General features: G+C 41.0%; 1 protein-coding gene across 1 annotated transcript in view; it reads left to right on the forward strand.

The window, feature by feature from the left end:
• The window catches only part of LOC311093785 (uncharacterized protein), a 35,766-nt gene extending 13,441 nt beyond the window's left edge, over positions 1–22,325 (forward strand). Inside the window, exons 12-29 of the mRNA XM_084131378.1 lie at positions 10,536–10,604; positions 10,710–10,769; positions 10,908–11,218; positions 11,331–11,546; positions 12,821–13,015; positions 13,917–14,095; positions 14,673–14,703; positions 15,021–15,104; positions 15,202–15,298; positions 15,412–15,548; positions 15,645–15,818; positions 15,898–16,055; positions 17,090–17,213; positions 17,415–17,523; positions 19,693–19,826; positions 19,918–20,002; positions 20,123–21,064; positions 21,777–22,325. Of these exons, the coding sequence (XP_083987504.1) occupies positions 10,536–10,604; positions 10,710–10,769; positions 10,908–11,218; positions 11,331–11,546; positions 12,821–13,015; positions 13,917–14,095; positions 14,673–14,703; positions 15,021–15,104; positions 15,202–15,298; positions 15,412–15,548; positions 15,645–15,818; positions 15,898–16,055; positions 17,090–17,213; positions 17,415–17,523; positions 19,693–19,826; positions 19,918–20,002; positions 20,123–20,178 (2,219 nt within the window). The 3' untranslated portion in view covers positions 20,179–21,064; positions 21,777–22,325. The remainder of the gene's footprint in view (positions 1–10,535; positions 10,605–10,709; positions 10,770–10,907; positions 11,219–11,330; positions 11,547–12,820; positions 13,016–13,916; positions 14,096–14,672; positions 14,704–15,020; positions 15,105–15,201; positions 15,299–15,411; positions 15,549–15,644; positions 15,819–15,897; positions 16,056–17,089; positions 17,214–17,414; positions 17,524–19,692; positions 19,827–19,917; positions 20,003–20,122; positions 21,065–21,776) is intronic.
• The last annotated feature ends 600 nt before the right edge of the window (positions 22,326–22,925 follow it).

Consider the following 22,925-nt stretch of genomic DNA (forward strand, 5'->3'; position numbering starts at 1 on the left):
ATGGCGTGAATTATTGTATGGACCGGTGTAGAGAAATACGCAAAAGGAGATCGCGGATGTTTCGCCCGCGGTTATGATCCCGTTTGTTAAGCCTGACGCCCGCGATATTGGTCAGAGGATTGCGGCAGAGGTTCCTCAAAGACGAGATATTATTCATCGGACGGGAATTGCTCGATTCGGACCTGTTAGGACGGTACTGTCGGGCTACATGCTGCAAAACTGTCAATGGAATGAGGTGAGACTGCTGAGTATATATACACCTCTTACCATTGATTGCTGAGTGCTCTCCACTTGTGTTAATTATCTGAACGTGCTCCTCCCGAACCTTGTTAATAAAACATCATGTGTTGTTAGCTATCGGCGCGTAAGCACAGCTTTAGCTCCGCCCACACGGTACGCCTCCAACCGCTCGTTTTTTTCCGGAAAGACTCGGTACAGCCTATCTTTCTTTTATAAATATAATAAAACTAAAGACTTTTTGGAGATATGAAGGATGCAATACTACTCTATAGGTACTCAAGATTAACATGAGATTGTCTGAATTTGAGTGTTTCACCCCCCCTTTAAGTGTATGAACCATAGTGTGGGGCCCACATGTGCCCCGCATTTCACGCCGGTATCTGGGCCCACAGTGGGCTGCCCGCAAGGGCCCCATTCGGGCCCCAAAGGAGCATGTTTGCTGGGTTCTGCCATGACCGCCCCAGTCCCCTAAACTGAACCCTATAGAAAATGAGTGGGATGAACTGAACAGAAGAAGCACCAACATGAACTTGTGAATCTGAAGGATCTGGAGAGATTCTGTATGGAGGAATGGTCTCTGATCTCTTGTCAGTTATTCTCCAAACTCATCAGGCATTATAGAAGAAAACGCCTCGGTTACGACTGTAACCTCGGTTCCCTGAAGAGGGAACGAGCGTTGCGTCGAGTTTGACGCTATGGGAACGCTTTGCGTGATGACGTCTTGAAGCACATGTAAAATCAGTCCAATGGTGTGGCGGAACGTCAGAGGCGGGTGACGTCACGTACCAGGAAGCTATAAAAGCCGGCCCGAAACAGAAAACGAAAGCTTCGTAAAGTCTGAAGTCGTGTTGACAGGCATGAAGGAGATATGGCAAGGTGACGCAACGCTCGTTCCCTCTTCAGGGAACCGAGGTTACAGTCGTAACCGAGGCGTTCCCTTTCAAGGGAACTCGCGTTGCGTCGAGTTTGACGCTATGGGAACGTCTATACCAACGCCTCCATAGCTACAAATGTCTGTCCTGTGTGAAATCTGGTGAGCAGCACTAGGAAGACAAAACATGAGACCCTGGAGCAGAGTCTAGATCCAGAGAGTAGAACCTGACGAAAGTGTGCGGTGAGGACCAGCCTGCCGCATCACAAACGTCCTGTAACGAAACTCCTGATATAAGGGCCTTAGAGGCCGCCATACTCCTCGTAGAGTGCGACCGGACAGCCAAAGGAGAAGGCTGTCCAGCCGCCTCATAAGCAAGTGAGATAGTCTCAACCACCCACTGCTCATCCTTTGCTTAGACACTGGACCTCCCTTGTTAGGGGAGCAAATGTCACTTTTACGCCACAGGGCAGCTCTGTGGACATACGCGTCTAACGCCCGAACAGGGCAAAGCAAATTATTAGCCTCCTGGTCCGATTTCGAAAGGGAGGAGGACCTCCAAGTGCCACGAGGGAAACGAGATACCAAAGGGGTCTTTCCCCACAGACATTCCACCCAAAGGAATGTGGTAAGCACCTATGGCCGCCACATAAACCTTTAAGGTGGAGGGGTCAGACCTGCAGTGAACCAGTTCTGCAGGAACTCCAGAACTGTACCAATTGGGCAGTTGACTGGATCCAACCGACGGTCACTACACGAAGAGGTGAATACTCTCCAGTTCAGGGCATAAAGTTTCCTCGTGGAGGGAGCTCTGGACTGTAGAATGGTCTCAACAACCTCAGTTGAGAGACCTGACTCTATGAGCTGGGCCCCCTCAGAGGCCAAGCCCACAGGTTCCACAGTTCTGGGCGGGGGTGAAATATCGAGCCCTCCGCCTGGGACAGAAGGTCCCTCCTGACGGGTAGCTCCAGAGGAGGCCCGTCGAGGAGCGACACAAGATCGGGAAACCATACTCTGCCCGGCCAGCGCGGGGCTATAAGAAGCAGGCAAACCCGGTCCCTGCGAACTCTCTCCAGAACTCCCGGGAGCAGAGCAACTGGGGGAAAAGCGTACAGACGTAGCCTCGGCCACGTCTGCACCATAGCATCCAGTCCAAAGGAGCTGGATGCGTGAGGGAGAACCAAAGTGGACAGTGAGACGTCTCTCGAGACGCAAACAGACCCACTTATAATTTCCATATCAGCTCCACCACCTCGGGGGTGGAGCCACCATTCCCCGGGCCTCGGCCCCTGTCTCGACAGAGTGTCTGCTCCTATATTCTGGACCCCGGGGATGTAGGCTGCCTTGAGTGACAGCAACTTCCCCTGGGACCACAAGAGGATATGGCGTGCCAGCGCAAACCCCCTTGATATAGGCGACTACCGACGTGTTGTCCGTATGTACTACACATGGTGTCCCCTGAGACCTGTGATAAAGCTCCTCAGAGCCCAGAAGACAGCTAACATCTCTAGGCTATAGAATGCCAGGAACGATGATGGTCTTCCCACAGACCTTGAGATGAGCGACCCTCAGGATCGCTCCCCAACCCGTGAGGGAAGCATCCGTCGTTAGCAGTTTGCGACGACAAGGAGCTCCCAGCACTGGGCCCTGGGACAGGAACCAAGGTTTCTTCCACATAACCAAGGCACGTAGGCATCACCGCGTGACCTTGATTGTGCGAAATGGGTTGCCCCTCGGGGAAAAACCCTCTGGTCCTGAGCCACCACTGCAGGGGCCTCATGTGCAGCAGTCCAAAAGGTATCCCGTTGGAAGCTGCTGCCATGAGACCCAACAGTCTCTGGAACTGTTTGACAGTGAGTAGCTGGCCTAGCTTTACACTTCTCACAGCTGCCAGGATCGAAGCGTGGCGATGACAGGCGCGCCTGCATCGACACTGAATCCCAAACCACGCCTAAAAAAGTGGTCCTCTAAAATAGAGAAGCACACTCTTCTTGGCGTTCAGCCGTAACCCCAACTCTTTCATATGGGCGAGAACAACATCTCGATGTTGAACCGCCATCTAATGCGACTGAGCTAAAATCAACCAATCGTCGATGTAGTTCGTGATGCGAATACCCCGGAGGCGCAGAGGCGCCAGAGCTGCATCCACGCATTTGGTGAAAGTGCGGGGTGATAAAGCCAGGCCGAATGGAAGAACTCGATATTGGTATGCTTTGCCCCCGAAAGCAAACCTCAGGAACTTCCAATGACACGGACGGATGGAAATATGCGTCCTTGAGGTCTATCGTGACAAACCAGTCCTCGGACTAATCTGTGGCACGATTGTCTCAATGTTAACATTTCGAACTTGAGCTGCATGACAACTCGAAGACCTAAAATGGGACGCAATCCCCCGTCCTACTTTGGAACTATGAAGTACCGGCTGTAAAACCCGGTTTCCCTGTTGGAGGGAGGTACATATTCTATGGCCCCTTTCTCTAACAGAGTGTTTACTTCCTGTTCCATAACCAGAACCTGCTCGGGGCCCACCATTGTGGGCAGGACCCCCATAAACCGCGGTGGGCGTTACTAGAATTGTATCTAATACCCTTTTTCCACGGTCTGCAGGACCCAACGAGAAACATTTGACAGTAGCTTCCACGCTGTCAAAGATTCTACTAGAGGTACCAGTCTCTCGAGACTGGTTTCTGGATTTTGTTGCTGTTGAGTAGTCGGTTCGTCGCCCTGTAACGGCGCACCGGCAGGGAACGACCAAACAGACTGCTCTAGCACCCTCCTCAGAGGGGGCGGGCATCCCGAGGCCACTACGTTTCCGGGTGGACCTTGAGATATGTGCTCGCCGGAGACCGCTGCGCCCTGTAACACCGGAGGCGGCAGGGTTGGCAGAACGGTCCCCTGAGGGCACCGAAGAGAGACGGCACCGTATTTTTCTCCTGCTGTTGAGCAGTCGGTTCGTCGCCCTGTAACGGCGCACCGGCAGGGAACGACCAAACAGACTGCTCTAGCACCCTCCTCAGAGGGGGCGGGCATCCCGAGGCCACTACGTTTCCGGGTGGACCTTGAGATATGTGCTCGCCGGAGACCGCTGCGCCCTGTAACGCCGGAGGCGGCAGGGTTGGCAGAACGGTCCCCTGAGGGCAGCCCCAGACGGGCACCGTGAAAAGAGGTGTTAACCGCTCTGCTTCGGGGGGACTACCCTCATTTGTCCTGAGCCCTCAGACATCAGGACTTTTTCCCAGCAGCCTTCTTGGCGGTAATAACGGTCCGCAGATCCGTTTTACCCCTCGAAGACTGCTGGGTTTGAGAGCGCCCTCCGTGTCCCCGAGATTTTTGTGGGGGAGCACGGGAGGAAACGCTCTGTTTCTGAGTGGCGCGGTGCACAACGCTCTTTTTAGAGGAGTGAGGCTGCTCCCGCTCAGCAGCCTCATAGAAAGAACGGCGGGGGAGAAGTTTCTGAAGTGCAGCTGCCTGTTTTGAAGCTTCTTGTGACTTCGCTACAGCACTATTAACTGCGTCTCCAAATAACCCTTGCGTAGATACTGGTGCATCTAAAAGAACATGTTTTTCTTTGTCCTTTATGTCACTTAAGTTAAGCCACAGATGCCTCTCAGTGGCCACCAGGGCTGCCATAGAGCGGCCGATGGATTTAGCCGTCTCCTTGGTGGCCCTGAGAGACAAATCCGTGGCTCTACGCAGTTCAGACACCGTATCAGTACTAATACCCCCGCCCTCCTCAAAATCACCCAATAACTCAGCCTGGTAAGCCTGCATTATGGACATTGTATGTAAACACGCTGCAGCTTGACCGGCGGCGGCATAAGCTTTATGAACCAGGGAAGAAGTAACTTTTACTGGCTTGGATGGAAGTGCAGGAGCCTTCAGAGAAAATGCCGTTGCTGGAGAGAGATAGCTCGCGAGCGTCTCTTCCACCTTCGGCATCTCCCCATAACCATGCTCTTTATAATTGTGAATGGATGAATAGTGTGATGTTTGTGCAGTATACACTCGATATGACACTGGTTTCGCCCACGATCTCGACACCTCGGTGTGGAGATCGGGGAAAAACGGCAGGCTCCTGCGCTGGGGCTGCGCACGAGATGGCAGGAAGCGTTCGTCGAGCTTACTTTTCGAACGAACGTCCTGCCTATCTTCTGGCCACTCAATAGACAGTCTGTCAACAGCTCTAGTAATGACATCGAGCAGTTCCTCAAACGCATGAGACTGAGGTGGCGAATCCTCAGACTCAGCTACAATACTCACAACATCCAACTCCTCAGAGCTGGATAGTTGCAGTACTGGTACCTCTATCGGGGGGGAAGAAACCGCAGCGCGTGCTTCCACACCCTGATAAGAGGCACTGGATCTATCAGACGGATGCTGAGATAAGGCAGAGCCCGTCTCAACATCCACTGATAAATCCATCTGTGAACCCCAGGTCTGAGATCGACGCCGTGCCTCGGCAGCGGCGGGACCCGAGCCCTGGGGAGCGTGGTCGGGATTGAACCGAGCCAAGCGGGATCGGAGCGTACGCAATGGAAGCGCACAGCAATGCACACAGTCACCACCCTCGAGTGCTGACTGGGCATGCTCCTCTCCCAAACAAACAACACAAAGAGTGTGTGTGTCACCTCCCGTTAAATAACGCGGGCAGGGATGGACACACACTCTAAACTGCTGCTCGCTCGCCATACTGAATATATATATATATGATATAGACAGACAACACCAAATATACAGACAGATTTCACACAGAGCGCAACTGAAGACTCAGAAAGCTTTCGTTTTCTGTTTCGGGCCGGCTTTTATAGCTTCCTGGTACGTGACGTCACCCGCCTCTGACGTTCCGCCACACCATTGGACTGATTTTACATGTGCTTCAAGACGTCATCACGCAAAGCGTTCCCATAGCGTCAAACTCGACGCAACGCGAGTTCCCTTGAAAGGGAACTCAGATCTGTTATCTTGGCAAAAGGTAAAAAGTATTTAATAACAGGGAGCCAATAATTATGGCCAGCATGTTTTGGAGAAAAGCATTTATTTTATAATGTGATTTACCCCCCACTTTCAATTATTTTACTTCAATGAAAGGTTAGATTTTTGCGAATTTTTGAATGAAAGATCAAAAGGATAAACAATGCAGATTTTTAAACAACGCAGAATTTTTTACAGCCATGTTTGACCATATTTACCAGGGGTGCCATTCATTCTGACCACCAATGTATTTTATTTAGTTTTAACATGTACATACTGCCAACATTTTAACTCGTTTAACAAACATTTAAAATCAAAAGTTAAACCTTTAAAAGCAATTCAAGTGTAATCAACCGGTCTCTGTTCTCCCGTTTCCACGGTAGTGGTTCTGGATCTCTTGCGGGAGCTGGGCTTGTATTCGGCGGGGAAACTGCTGAACTTCAGACCGCCGCCCTGCGTTTCACTCATTGCCGAAAGATGCTGCGACTGACTCCATAACCTGCCCATAAACAAACAGTGCACAGCTCTAAGAACATATTTTAACATTTGATGTAAATAGATTTAGTACCTTTAGGAATAAAATTATTTGTTTTATGCAAGGGATCAGGCGTTTCCATCACGCAAAAAAGACCGACTCGTTAGCTAGGCTAACTGACATTGCGTCCTTGTATGTTGCCGTGCATAAAATTAAAAGATTTACAGCACAGTAATGATTTTATAGATTCAATAAAAGGTAGGCTACACAAACCTGTATTTCGCCGAAGAAATGTACCAAATCGGCGGCGCTGAGAACCCTCCAGAAAAGGATGCAAATGCCCGCACTCTTGCATCACTAAATCACTGTAAAATGTAGGCTACCGCGACATTGCCAGAACTTAAAAGTTGAAAAAGAAGTTTAAAATGTATTATGTGTATAAGGTGTAATGTACATGATAAGTTTTGCTAATGAAATAAAAAAGTTTGCTTATTTGCAGATCAATATATAACCTATAAAGGTCTGCTCTTATCTTTCTTATTAGTGCTGCAGAATGACTAAAACTGTCTAGAAAAAAAAAAAAAACGAAAATGAATAGGCCGCCTAATTATAATTTTACTGGAGTAATATTTTATTGGGGTATTTGTACTTTTACTCAGGTACGATTTGTGTACTTCATCCACCACTCCACTGCTAATTTTTTATTTATTATAGTGACTACTGTGTATGACTGTTCATTAGTAGTTACTTCATAGTTATTTTTCTTGAACCTTAATTAGTAGATAATTAATAGTAGTTCTTCAGGAGGTATGGCAGAATTCATTAGTTATTGATTAACTAACTGATACTTAACACAATCATACAATTCTATTACTGATTAGTTAACACATCTTCCTTAGTAGTTAACAGTAGTGAATAAAGAATTACCTATTAGTTCTTCAGTAATTCCTTATTAGTTATGCAGTAAGTAAGAAACAGTATTCTAAAGTGTTACCGAAAAAGGTTTTAATGATATCTGGGCATCATTAAAAGTGAGCGAATGTTTGATTATTCTCTTTTAACTTATGTTTTACCCGCTCAGGGGTGCGTTTCCCGAACAACAACGTAACTCGCTGCTTAACTACCATAGTACGATGCATCGTTGAAGAAATCAACTAGCTAGTCACTACTATTTCCCGAAACATCATTTTGGAGGGTCATAGAAAAATGTATTGCTGGCGAAGGGAGGGTCAAGTCTTTTTTGACTACAGATCTCAAAACTCCTCCGGTAGCCCCTTAAATAAAAAACGAACAGTCCCTTACAATTGTTTTTGTTTTATGACAAGCATTACATGCAGCTGTACTTTACATGGCTGTGTTTGTGACCACAATTGCCACAAAAAGCAAACTACTTTTCCATTATGCTTGGATATACATTGAGCTGCATAATCCCATTGTATTGTTGGATCCAGACTTGAGTCAACTTTTTATTTAACTGCAGCTATAACAGTAAAAGTGTTTTTAGGCTACTGTTTGTCATACATTTTTTATAAACCAATGTTATATTGATCAATAAGGAGCCAGGTTTTACCTGTTTTTGCCTGAGTTTTTGCTAAAAATACCAGAGCTATGCTAAAAATGTACAAGAGTTTAACTGTTACATTCTTCTGTTTTATTGGCAAAGATTTAGACAAGGACAGTAGGGACATCCTATTATGTCTGGAGACCCCTGAAAACCACCAATATTTATTGCGATTACAAACTATTGTCATTTTATGAATATTTTGCATTAACTGCTTACAATTGTCAGGGCTAGCAAACAACATCCTTTAAGATAATCTGTAGCTAATAAAGAAGGGTACTGCATCATTCGACTTGACTATATGTTAAAGTTTTTTTTTGTGCTACAGTAGTTTAGCATAAAAGTAATGCTTAGGCCTCCAATATAAGTGTATGTTCTTTGTTTGCTTCAGCCTATAAGGGCAAACACAGAGTTTTAAAAGGGAACACAAACAATATGCAAACACTTGTGTTTATTGATTAACACACATGCATTTATGTCTCCAACAAGAGAAATTAAGTGTTCTCCTCTGAACATTTAAATAAAGGTTTAAATCATAAAAAAAAGAAGAAAAAAAAGAAAAGAATTGTCAGGAAACAATTTGGAGAAACTGGTGGTCAGATGCACACACTTACATCCTGTGTGAAAATATAACTTCAGGTTCAGGGTGAAAAATACATTATTGTGTGTGTGAACTGCCAAATGAAATTATGTAGAGAGTTAGTAATGAGATGCATAGAAAGATAGTCAGAAATCTGATCAAATGTACAATTAAAAAAAAAAAGGAAAAACGCGTATTACATTGCTACAGGAAACAGGAAATGCAGATATTTGCGTAAGATTAGGGCGAGTGCAAGCTGACACCTCACTTACACTGACTGCATAAGAAGAAGCGTTATGTAGCTCTTTTGGGCACTTCCTGTAATCTGAGAGCAGAGCACACACATCTCAACAAGCAGGACGAGGAAAGCGGTGCTTCAGAACCAAGATACACTTGGCGTTTCCTAGACTCGCCTGCATAGACGAAGGATAGGGTAAGCTTTACCTTTGATTGTACATTCTGATCAACAGAATTCCAAGATTATATTGTAGAGAGTAATGTATTTAGTGTTTTTTTCTCTGCAAGAAATAATAAAATTAGAAATAAAATATAAAGACCTGCATGACATTGTCCCGTACTGTTCATTGCTGTCAAGTAAAAATCCATAGGGGGTACCAGGATGCCAACCAGTCACCATAGAGTGGGCCGTGATGGTGCATATCAAGCACGGATGCGGTGCACTGAATGTGAGAATAACTCACCCCACCCGGGTAGGCATGGTTATTATCTGCACCATAGGACTAGGGAGGTATGATAGTGACCAGAATAAGTTAGCCCTGAGATAATATAGAGGGGATATTATATGTCTATTTGAGGGGAATCACTGCAAGTGAGTTGAGTGACCTAGATAGAGTTACATGTTTGAGCTCGAAAACACCCAGAGGGGTGATGCAGCACACATGACTCTTGAAGTTTGATAAAGCAACTCAAAAAATGTGAACATGAACAGAAAACATGCAATGAAGCTTAAATTAAATGTATTATTTCTACACACTTAAATAAACAGAGAATCTGGAGATGCACATAGACGAAACAAGAGGTCATATTGTGTCACAGTACATTCTCATTTACCTAGACCTGTCCTGAATCCTTTACCTTTGTCTTTGAAGCCTAGTCTTTAGATTTAGATTTCCATCTCCATTTGGCCTGCAGGACAAATAGAACTTTGTGCCCATTTGCTTTCACTTCTTGTGCTTTTTACTTTCATTATTCCTGAAATCTGTATTTTGGTGGACTAAAGCTCAGTATAAATAAAAATATAATAATAATGATGATACATTTAGTACAATATGAGGTCAAATAAAACTTCAGACTCAGATGATTTTTTTTTTTTTATCTTTTCCTTGCTAAACAGCAAGAAGTCCACAGCCAAAATCTGAGTCTGAACAGGCAGATCTAACGTTCAGAGTTCAGAGCTCAACTGTTTAGCTGAATCGACAGCAGTGTCTTGTTCCACATACATTAACCTGAGAAATAAAAGGTAACACTTTTCTCAAATTATTTTATGGTTCTTAAATTTTGCTAAAATTTGAAAACCTTGCTGTTAGTTAATGTATTTTTTGGGGGTTAATTTAGGGTTAAGTTTCGTTAACTATGGTGCGTCTGTAATAAAATAAATAGATAAATAAATATAAGCTAAAAACATGACATTGATAATGAAACAATGTTGAAGCAAAACGTTTTACAGTCATCAGGTCTCCCTTTTAGTTGTAAGTTGAATAAAGAATCCTTGCAGTATAATTGGATAAAATCTATAAATGTGGACTAAATAATGTTCCATTTCTGCTATAAAAAGTAGCATAACAATGGGGTACATAAAGTTGGTTAATACATCTAGACCATGTGCTTGATCCCAGTGTTTTTTCCCCTCCAGGTCTTTCCATCGACCTCACAATGGCTAGCCAAGGTATAAAATGTTTCTCAAAAAAATATAAAAATAAATAAAAATCGTGTCTTTGCTTTACAGTCAGTGATTGAGGAAATATAATGAGTGGAGTTAATTCTCTCGTAGGTACTAAAAGAAAGCGTGATCAAGAATCGTCTGACTCAAGCATAGAGTCACCGCTGACAGGCAAGTAAAATCTGAATCTGTTTACACTTAATCTGGAACTACCAAAGTAACAAATCACTTGGTTGCCTAGAAGGTCTGCACAATTTTTCTTTTTTTCTTTAAATAATCTGTATTGTGCTTCTCTTCTTCATTGTACAGATATGGAGATCATATTGAAGGCAAAGCAAATCATGAAAAGAGTCACTGATAACTTAGTCCACACAATCATAATGCACAGAGACATCATGTCAAAGATAAATAAAATGAATAATGTCAGCAGTAAAAAGGCAACCATTGGGATTTTTGGAAAATCAGGAGAAGGGAAGAGTTCCCTATTAAGTGCAGTCCTGGGGAAAAAGGATCTACTGCCATCTGGTTGTTTTGGTGCCTGTACAGCCGTTATTATTCAGGTGGAAGCCAATCTTACTGACTCCAACTACATAGCAGAGATTGAACTCTACTCTAAAGAGGTATCCTCATTTGTTTTCATTTTGCTTTACGATGATAGTTCTTTATAAATATGTAAATAAATCAGACAGGAAGGGGAAAAAAAGCCTTATTTTCTATATTGTCCCTCTGCAGGAATGGGAGAAAGAGCTCAGAGATCTTTTCAGAGTTTTGTCGGATGAAAGTGAGGACAGGAATGATGACGTGTTGGAAATTGCTGTAGAAAAGATCACTGCACTGTATGGAGCTGATGCAGACAAGAAAACATTAGAAGAGCTTCAGAAAGATGGCAAATTTGCTGAGATTGAAACCTTTTTGTCTATCAATAAGAAAACCATCTCAAACAATGATGTAAGTTAGTAAACTAAATATGTTAAAGGGGCTATATGCAACTTTTTCCCCAAAATAAGCGTAACAATAGCCTTTTTATTTTACCATTTATGACTCAAACATCTCCTGATGAGCATACTGACACCTTGTCTGCTCACAGTGGGTGCACCTATAAGCCTGTATCCTATTTTTCCTATTTTCTGTCGGGTCGGATTTTTCCCGCGCTGTCTGCGGATGTGACGTCAAGCGCGTTCATGTTAAACGTTTCAGATCACTCTGCCACCACCGCTAGTCAGCAAGTAGCCTACACTCGCAAGCAGTGCAATGGAGAAACTTACTCTTATCAGTGTAAGAGAACACTTATCTCAAACAATATATGTATTTGACTGTTCTTACCTCTGTAAACATAATGTTGACCTCCTTGCAACAGATGACTTGTGAAGTGTGCACGTACGAGAGCGAGCAGAAAGGAAGAGCAGTTCTGTTTTTTGGCCACAGGTGTCAGTCGCGAGTTTAAATTTCAGAAAAACGCATATAGCCTCTTTAAAGGGTTAGTTCACCAAAAATGAAAATTCTGTCAGTATTACTCACTCTCATGTTGTTCCAACCCCGCAACACTTTTGTTCATCTTCGGAACACAAATTAAGATATTTTTGATGAAATCTGAGAGCTGTCTCACTCCTCCATAGGCTTCTATGTAGTCGATATCTGCCATCCCAGAAAAGTTAGTAAAGACATCGTTAAAATAGTCTACAAGTGACTACAGTGGCTCAACCTTAAGTTTATCAAGCGACGAGAATACTTTTTGTGCGCATAAAAAAACTTTATTCAACTATTAATTTTCTTCTGTGTGGGCCTCTGAGTGAGTTAGTGTAGCAGCGCAGCACTTCTGGGTTGTACATCAGAACGTTGGCTCACAAATGGCCGACGCTGGTCATGTGTGTGATGCGTGTGATGCTGGCCAATAGTGAGCCTTAGTGAGCCTCAACTTAAGGTTGAGCCACTGTAGTCACTTGGACTATTTTAAAGATGTCTTTTCTAACTTTTCTGGGATGGCAGATAACGATTACCTAGCAGAAGGAGTGAGACAGCTCTCAGGTTTCATCAAAAATTACTTGATTTGTGTTCCGAAGATGAACGAAAGTCTTGCGGGGTTGGAACAACATGCGGGTGAGGAATTACTGACAGAATTTTCATTTTTAGGTGAACTAACCCTTTAATGCCTGATGGTTCATAACACTGAAAGTATTATGAATTTGTAAATTAATATCCAACATTACTTATTTTCTCAACAGGTCTCCAAATTTGCCAATGATGTTGCATCTTACATTCAGCACAGTGAGTCCAGTCCTGGTGGCTGGTACTGGCCGCTTGTGAAGAGTGTGACCTTTAAGGTTCCAGATCATCATGGACTCCTGGAACACATTGTGCTTGTTGATATTCCTGGAACTGGAGACTGCAACAAGTTAAGAGATGACAAGTGGAAATCTGTACGTATATTACTACACTCTTTTCCAATGAACGTTTGGAATAATATACACACAGTATAGTGCAATTGGAAAGTTACTTTTAAAGGGGTCACAACATGAGAAATAAAATTTAAAATCAAAATGCTGTTTTTTTCTTTCTTTCCATCCGTGCAGGACATCCTGCACGTATCTTAAAATGTCCACCTCATTATAAACAAAGCATTATTAAATCAAGCTCAAAAAATTGCTAATTTTGATATTCCAGGATCTGTGATGTCACACAGGCAAATACATTTGCATATGACTGCCTCTAGAGCAAGACATCGACCAATGGTATCACACCGTATAGGCCCGCCCACTGGCGTTCGGTCGTTTAACAGCTGACACATGCCTACATGTATACAAATACCGGATGTGAGCATCACATCAAAAGCAAATAGAACCCATTATAATCACTGACGCTGTCTACACTGCTTACAGTATACAGATGCACATTCAGTTTGACATGCATACCAACTTGAATCTGTCGACAACAGGACAAATTGATAAGCGAAAGAACGCTTGCTTTTATGCGCCCAGTTCAAACAGCTTGTTTGTGTCTCTGTACATACTTCAGAAGGATCCCAGTGTCTGAAAAAAGTGGATGGTTTATTTTAATGTTGTCCCGGAGCAAATTATATGTTTGTTCGGAGCATTTTGTTTCGTAAATGAGGCACAGTGTAATAAAGAGTTTGCAAAGAAACTTTTGTTAAAAGATGAAGCAGCCAACTGTATTTGGATCTCACAGCAGCTGCATCACAAACTGCAAGTAAATGATTTCATAATGCTTTGTCTGTATACTGTAAAAAAGTTGTAGAATGGATAATGTTTCCAAAACACTACTAAAAGCATGTCATCTAACTCACTATTTCCAATCTTGTAGAAACTGAGAGAGTGCTCTTTTGTGTGGATTGTAAGTGCTATAAATCGAGCAAGCACTGACAAAGACCCCTGGGGGATTTTAAAGCATTGCATTGAAGAACTGGGACCAGGAGGAGAATGCAAAAGCATCAACTTCATCTGTACAAAGACTGATGATATCAATCCACCAGCCTATATAAGGTTAGAATTAGTATCTCTTTGCCATGAAGGTGCAGTAATTTTTTACTGGCAGATGTCACTGAAGCAGGTTTCAAAGATGAATCAACTTGTCTCTGTGTCTCAACAGCGTAGAGAGAACCATAGTGTGGGCCATTTTTGAGCCAGTCAGGAATTGTGTTAATCATTTAGCTTGTTCAGTTTTCTTGACATGTTTTGGAGCAGGGGTGTCGAATTCTGCCCCAGGAGGGCCAATGTCCTGAAGAGTTTAGCTCCAACCCCAATAAAACACACCTGAACCAGCTGATCAAGATGTTACTAGGCATACTAGAAGCTTCCAGGCCAGTATGTTGAGACAAGTTGAAGCTAAACCCTGCAGGATAGTGGCCCACAGGACAGAGTTTGGACACCCCTGTTTTGGAGAATGGTTGAGTGGCTGGATGGTGGACTAATTCAGTCTGTCAAGAGTTAGCAAAATGTTACAAACAGCACCCCTTATACAACTTCTTTTTGTCACAGCTATTTTATACAAAAATAAATAAATAAATAAAAATCAGATTTTCAAAAAAACACTTTGTGTCTTTTCAATTTTTCTTTTTAGATCTACACGGCTTCTTATCTCAGAAGACGAGGTTTGGAAAATCTTAAACTCTATAGCATATATTTCTTCTTTATATAAGTTGAAATATATTATTTATATCAAGTAAAACAAATACCTTTAGAAAGTTCTGAAAATAAGCTCATTTTTTAAATTGCCATTTCATAGTCAACCTTGAGTGTAAGTACAGTGTTCCAGCTCAAGTTGATGTAAAAAGTTGTTTTTACATATACAGATAGTTTGAGTACATTCAGTAATGATATACAGCTTGTATAATCAACCATTGTATTAAATTTCACACTGGTATTATACATTACATTAATATATTGTTGTTTTTATCATTCTCATAAGGATCAGAAAAAAGTGTGCATACTTCATAGAAATAAAAATGCCAAGACAAGAGTTAAAGAAAAGTTTGAAAATTCTGAAATCAAGGTAGTTTCTTAAATTTTAATTTTTTTAATAAGTTCTGGTAATATGTGATATAATATTATTTATTTATTATTGTTATTTTTTGTGTTTTTTTTCATAGAAAAGATTCAGCACTGATGATAATTTTCTTAATGTCTTCACTGTAAGTTCCAATGCCTTCTTTGAGCATAATTTAATTCTGGAACCTAGTGAAACAGGTAAACTATCCTGTTTACCAAACTACTACATTATTCATGTTAAATAAAATCCATAAATGAACTAAACGTCAAATTGTAGTTAAAGGACTGATCAAAGTCATACCCTTCTGTAGAAATCCCAAAGCTACAGGATGATCTGAGGATTCTTAACAAGAACATAAACAGAGATCTGACCAGTGATTATGTCAATAAAGCAAACGGAGTTTTGTCCTTGATCCAAAGTGTCCAGCAGGATAGAGACAAGAAAACGGTACGAGTCTGAACTGCTGATATACATGTGTGTCTTCAGAATGCAGCCAATATACATTATCCTGTAATTCACTGCTGTTGTGTGAATGTGTTTCAGGATGAGACAAAAGTCAAAGTCTACAATGAATTAGAGAAGAACCTAATGAAGGCACTGAATGAAATGGACAGTCGTTTTGACACCATTTATAGTGATCTGGAGCAGTTTCTCTCAAAGGGAGTGGATGAATCAGTGCAATTATGCGTTGCTTCCACAAAAGCAATTATATCCCCTGTAAGTGTGATTGTAATGTGCAAAGTGAATCACAATTTTCTTGCCCTTTTAACGGCTTTGTTATTTTTGTTTTTGTCAGAATATGGATAAAAGAGGATTCCATAAAATCCTTCAAGCTTTGTGCAAGAACGACGGATGCTACTGGTCAAAAAATTGGGATGTAATCATAGATCTGAACAGGCAATTGGCCAAACACTTGCAAGAATATATTAATGAATATTTCAATCTGATTTTCCCGTAAGTTCTATTTTATTTTTTTCATTTAACCTGGTAACTGTCACCCCCCATTTTGAGCATAGATGTGAAAATTCTGAACTTAAATGGTTATAAGTCATGAATGCTTTGGAATACAGACCTAGCTCACCTTTAAAGGTTCATTGTGTAATATTTAGGAGGATCTGTTGACAGAAATGCAATATCATATACATAATTATGTTTTCAGTGGTGTATAAAGACCTTACATAATGAACCGTTATGTTTTTATTACCTTAGAATGAGCCATTTCTATCTACATAAACCGCGGGTCCCCTTACATTGAAATAGCCATTTTGCGCCGACATGTTTCTACAGTGGCCCTAAACGGAGAAACGCATTTCATTACTATGTTGTTCTTCGTGCAAAGAAGCAAGCTAAAGTCAGCAAATAAAACACTGACACAATGATGAACAAGTAACAATAATATTTGCAATAATATATCGTTTTACTGAATAATTAAGTAAACCTAATTTCTTAATTTATCTTTGTAAAGAAACTCATTGCTTAACTGGCTACTCTCTGCTGTCTCAGACGACAGCATCTTTTCCTGTCGGCCACTGTAACTTCTGTTGGTTGCAATTCACAACCTCACCGCTAAAAATTACACAGTGCACTTTTAAGAAGACACTCAGCAGATTATTGGAGAAGTGAAGAGCATTGTTTTTTTCCTGATTGCAAATGTAACACTGATTTATACAACAGTTGAATAAACAAGAAGTTAATATGGAGGTTTAAACACAAATTTATAAATATTGTTCTTTTTGTTCCATTTTGCTAATGAGCCACAGCAGAACCGTGTAACACAGCGATGTTTCTTAATGAATTAATTCACGATTTGAATGAACCGGTTGAGTAAATGATTCACTGCTGACATGCTGTCAATTCCAGATTTCACACAGCGTTAGACAGGACCGAATATATAATTGGGTTTATACTGGTTATCCTTGTATTAGATTATATCATTACAACAATATTCTGTAAACAGTTGAAACTATTTTGTTTTCTCTTGGCTTCAGTCTGACTGGAACAACAGGGAAGTCAGTGCAAGAACAGATTGACAAGTTCAGTATCATCCAGAGTGACTCTTCTTCTCCTGGATCTCCCATATTACATCACATTCAGAACTTCATCAAAACAGAGGTGAGTTAATTTGTCCTCCTGTGGTCACTCAGGGGTCTTAATGCGACCCTGGGTTAGTCTTTACTCCTTCTGAAGTCATTGTCCTCAATCCTCATTACTGAAGTAAGAAGGGACATAAAAAAAAATAATAAAAAAAACCCTTTATAGTTTTATGGTGTTTTGACACTTTTCTGACTTTGTGTTTTTCCCCTATTTTAAAAGGAAACAAATCTGAAGGCATCGCTCAAAAGAGACATTGTTGATACAAAGAAGCACATCTACTCATCAATCCAAACAACCATTGAAAAAGAAATGTCTTCTTGCTATGAACGTAAGCGAGCTTTAAAAGTTACATTAAAGCACAAACTATTTATTTTAATAGTTATATGGGCTTGCAAAACAATTATTTTAATCACTAGGTCATTGTATATACAGTAAAAGGGAGCATTTGGAAACAATCACTACTAGAAACACAAAGCCATGATAAAAAAGAGAAACAAACGGTAACAAAAGATGTGACTAGTTGGAACACATCAACATTTCCACTTTCCCCATCACAAAAAAGATACATTTTATTATTATCACTGTATTTTAATGTTAAAGAAATTTTTTTAATTAAATAGTTTTTTTTTTACATTAAAACTTTCAGTACTGATCTGTTGAATAACTGACTGATCACCAGGCTACTTGCATATGAATGTAACCTGCAGAAATTGTCACTGAAAAAGTCTGTCTGGAACACGTAAATACAGACAAGTGGAGTGATAGAGTGCAGGTGCAGGGACCAACAACTGAACTGACAAAGAGGAAGAGTCGCTGAAGAGCAAAGATAGGGTGGATAGCCCGCGGGATGCCTCTACCTCCCAAATCACCTGCGGTGGTGGGATTAGTAGAGACGTCCCCTGAGAGCCCTGAAGGAAGTTGGGCACATGATGGCATGGTGTGCACAGACCTCCCTCTAGAGCAGTGGTTCTCAAACTTTTTCGGTAATTCCCCACTTTGGACAAGGGGGAATTTCCAAGCCCCACCTGCCTCAACATGCTAAAGAAATAAAATGTTCAAATTTATTGAATTAACAAGTAGTATCAGTATAGTAACAAGTTATATCTAAATACAAATTAACTATCTACATCAAATAACAGCAAGTTAAAAAATAAATAAAAGTGCAGCTGTGTCATAATTTACATGAAATTCAAAAATAGAGAAAATAAAAGTGCAGCTGTGTCAAAATTTGTATCAAGTTCAAAAATAGAAAGTGCCACTTTTCAATCTGTTAAAAAAGAAAAGAAGATAAATCCATTTGGCAAGACAGGTCTATTTATCCCTGCATTAGTGGCTGCAATGAGCCTGTTTTGCATTGCACAATTTATTTATTGCCCACACTAGCCTGCTACCCATCGGCGCGAAACATAGATATAGCTACACATATATCTATGGGCGCGAAAGTTTGTTCCGCTAATATTAATATGCCTTTATAGTCACACAAACACACACACACACACATGCGCGCGCAGTCACTCTCCGGGAGATTGGATCTCATTTGCGGGCGTCAAGGAGCCGCTATCAATATGTGGGAGACTCTCGGAACTTCCGGGACAGTTGGGATGTCTGGATAAAGATATAAAGGCATAAAAAGGAAAATTTCCTCCCGTTTGGCGCGCCCCACCTGTCACGTCTCTATTCCCCACCAGTGGGGCGCGCCCCACACTTTGAGAACCACTGCTCTAGAGGGATCACTCACAGGGACCAGGGCAGAGTGGCGTCTGTGTTTCTTTTTCTCTGCTGCCCTCGAGGCGATCACCTGTCTCAACTCCGATCTCCCCCTAGGCAGCCGTGATTAAGGGAACAATCCTTTTTTTAATGACGGACTTGAGTGGCCACACTCACTTTTTGTTCCTCTCTCTAATGCCCACCTGTCAGGCCTGGCTAATTTACGCCGTGGACACCTGGACAAGGGATCAGCTCCTTGAATGCTGCTGACTGATGCACTGTAATTTAGTCCTGATTTGTTTTTTCTAAATCCTGACTAAAGACTTCAACACACAAACCGGAACAGAGACATGCTGAACAAACATGTGGCTTCTGAAGACAAAGAAGGTGACGATGCACATTTCTGATTAATGGTCTTGGTGTATCGCCATGTTCATATGTTCGGCCAATCAGGTTGCCGTGTTTAGACACCGGCTCATGCAGGAGTGTTCCCATAATGTCAAGACATGACCCAACGTCAAATATCCACTTCTTGTGGAACCAAATATTTAAGTTTGCAAGGCATAAAAACGTGTACTTGATCAATAAATTCAAGAATGGAGACTATCCAGCACTGACCCAGTGTTGGCGGACCATCCTCGATGTTGAGCTCTGAATCATTTAATAAACACATTCATAAGCCACCAATGCAAAATGGTACAATATTAGCAGTGTTAACAGTTTTATTGTAAACACATTTTCTTGTTCTAATGTGTCTTCATAAGAAAGACAACCGTGTTTCTTATTTTAGAAGCCGCAGCAGTGACTGGAATCGGATCCATGAAGAAAAGGCAAGAACTGCTAATAACCACAGTCGATAAGATAAAACATGACATGTTCAACAAGGCAAAACTTACAATGCTTCAAAATTTAAACAATTTAAAGGTACTGATATCATATTTATTAAGAAAATCATATATCTATAGTTGTACAGTGACTAAAGTCAAGCAGAATCTTCTCTTGTTTCTGTGTAAAGCTGCACATAAAGGATACTCTTGAATCAGGACTAAAGAGATCAATGAAACTCTCACTGTCAAAAACCAGCAATATCAATTTGATGGGTAAGAAAGAATGTCATCCTATTTTACCACAGAAACAAGAGTTTAAAGTAAACAAATAATATTTTGCGATGTGAAGTGTTGACTAATTAATCTTGATCACTCTCTGATATGTGTCTTTAGATGTCTCAAGAGAGATCGAACAGCTGGAGAGACTTGCAGAGCAACTGTCAAACTGAGGTCATCAAGAAACAAAAGGCCCAAAAGGTGAAGAATTAACAGATGAACACACACATTTCAGTAAATGTTTTCATCAGTTTTACATTATATAGATCTTACTGCTTTACTCACATTAATGTGTTGGTATTGGTAGTGGTTCACTTTCATCAAATTTCTCTGAACCTTGGGCTTTATTTTAGGTGAAAACTGCATGATACACAAACTGTGTATTGATTTATTGTCCTTGTTTATTACCACTTTTTTTTTTTTTTTTATCGTGGCAGCTTACCACAAATGGAAATGCCATTTAAATGCTTAGTGCAGCTGTCCCATTTTCTAGAACCTTTATTGGTGATGCATTTAGATTGGAATGAAGCAAGGGTCTTGAAGGGGGTGGATTGGAATCTACTTCTGCTTCATTGTATATGTAATGAGTGATTATAATCAAGGTATTAATCAATATGTTTCCTTCTAAATATCAAAATGACTTCTCTGGAGATTTTACTTTGCTATAGAATTTACTGAAATGTTATTTTCATGTATTCTTTAATTTCATGTATTCAGATATGTATTTGATATCTGAATGCAGTAAAAGTGCTTGCTTATTTAGCCTGGCTTCCAGAAATGAAATAGGGACTTGTTTTGTATTTGAGAAAGGTCTTCAACGTGTTAAAACCATATAGGGGTCATTGAAGCCAATAGTTTAAGGGACCAATTCTTTGTTAAAGCCTTACTTTCCAGTTAGACTAAAGTGTAGCTCTCCTTGAGAGAAAGAACGCATTATCTTGATGTTTTGAGAGGACTCTCCTGTTTATAGTTAGAGCCTGGCCAAATCCAACCTTGGAAAAGCTGTGTGTCGGTGTGTGTGTTAATCCTTTTGGTTACAGGTCAAAGGACAATTCTGGCGCAAAATGAACCTAGGGGTTAATAACACATGGGTAACGAGTCGACCGTTCTCTGGGATGTGTTTTCATGCTAATCGAATGTACCCAGTTTTATCTCGAACCACTGATTAGCTTATAACGCTAGTATATAAAGCATAGAGTAAGTAAAAAAATCGCTAGTTAATACCACTAACAAGGCTCAAAATAGCCCCACACTAACACGGTAGCATAATGAGGGTCCCTACATGCAAACCGAAGCATTGAGAACTTTGTAAGTGTACAGACAGTTTAATAAGAAGATACTTTATAAAGACAGTACACTTCACGTATAGAGGCAGGAGCCATCTTAGGAAAACAGTCTCGACCAGTCGAACCACGAACGCCGTGCTAAGTGAGCTGGTCAATAGGAATTACGTTTGTGAAATCTAATTACATGGAAATGCATGAATTATTAAAATATATGGGTGACTAACTACAAGGGAAGAAGGGGCCCCATACTTTCAATATTTTTACCAAAAACATAGCTCAAGCATTTTCTTGGTTCGACTGGTTGAGACTGTTTTCCAAAGATGGCTCCTGCCTGTATACGCGAAGTGTAACAGGCAAAGTATCTTCTTATTAAATTGTCTGTACACTTACAAAGTTCTCAATGCTTCGGTTTGCATGTAGGGACCCTCATTATGCTACCGTGTTAGTGTGGGGCTATTTTGAGCCTTATTAGTAGTATTAACTAGTGATTTCTTTTTACTTATCCAATGCCCAATATACTAGCGTTATAAGCTAATCAGTGGTTCGATATAAAACTGGGTACATTCGATAAGCATGAAAACACATCACAGAGAACGGTCGACTTGGTACCCATGTGTTATTAACCCCTAGGTTCATTTTGCGCTGGAATTGTCCTTTAAGGAACCACTGGCATTATTGGAGATTGACTGAGTTGTTGTTCGGGACATGCTGGCGCCCAGCAACCCAAATCTGCAACCTGGAAGGTCACGACGTACGTAACTTCAGGGTCCGAGTGTCAGCTGCATAATCGATGGAGATATGCTTCAGTCTATCTGTATATGTGTGGATAATTACTATGTTTATCTATTTCTTAGCCAATCAGAAACTGCAACTCTAAGCAAGGACGTAGCTTAGACCTTGGTGAAGGGTATAATTGCTGTGATCTTTGTAACTGTAAGTGGGGCGGCCTACGAACTCCTGTGTGAGTTTTGAAGCTGACTTCTGCTGATGAAACTGCAAACTATCTTCAGTAAAACTTTTCTTCAGTTTATTATAATTCTGACTCTGGGTCTTCATTCATCATATCTGGTTCTGGGTCTTTGACTGTTACCCCCTAACAGTCTTCTTTCAAATTTGTTTTTTCAATTAAAATTTCTTTATCTTATTTAGCAAATGCATAAGTAAATGCATTTCATCTACTGGTGCTTTTTAGGTTAGGAATGTGCTTTGGAATACTCTTCTTGTATTAAATCATTAAAATCTTTTAATTTAACTGAAATTTAGATTTTGATTTAATTGTCAATAAGTAATAAAAACAGATATCTACTTTGCAGATTATTTATTCATAATGACTGCTTACAAATATAAATGTGAAATGTCTTTAATCATATTTTTTTTTGCTTAGAAAGCACACAAAATGTGTACATGAATATAATTTTGTACTTAAATCATTGGGGCCCTATTTTAACGACAGAGATTAGATTTAAAAGACAGAGAAGTGACATTTTATGGGTATGGGAGAAACCCACCCAAATTCGGTTAAACAGGCGTTTAATAATTTGGGTAAATGTGTAAGCTAGATTTATGCCTATTTTCTCACATCTTCGGACACCACAATGATTTCCCTTGTGTGGAATATTTTTCCTTGTAATTAT

This window comes from Abramis brama (assembly GCF_963993115.1).
Source record: "Abramis brama genome assembly, chromosome: 12".
NCBI classification, from domain to species: Eukaryota; Metazoa; Chordata; class Actinopteri; order Cypriniformes; family Leuciscidae; genus Abramis; species Abramis brama.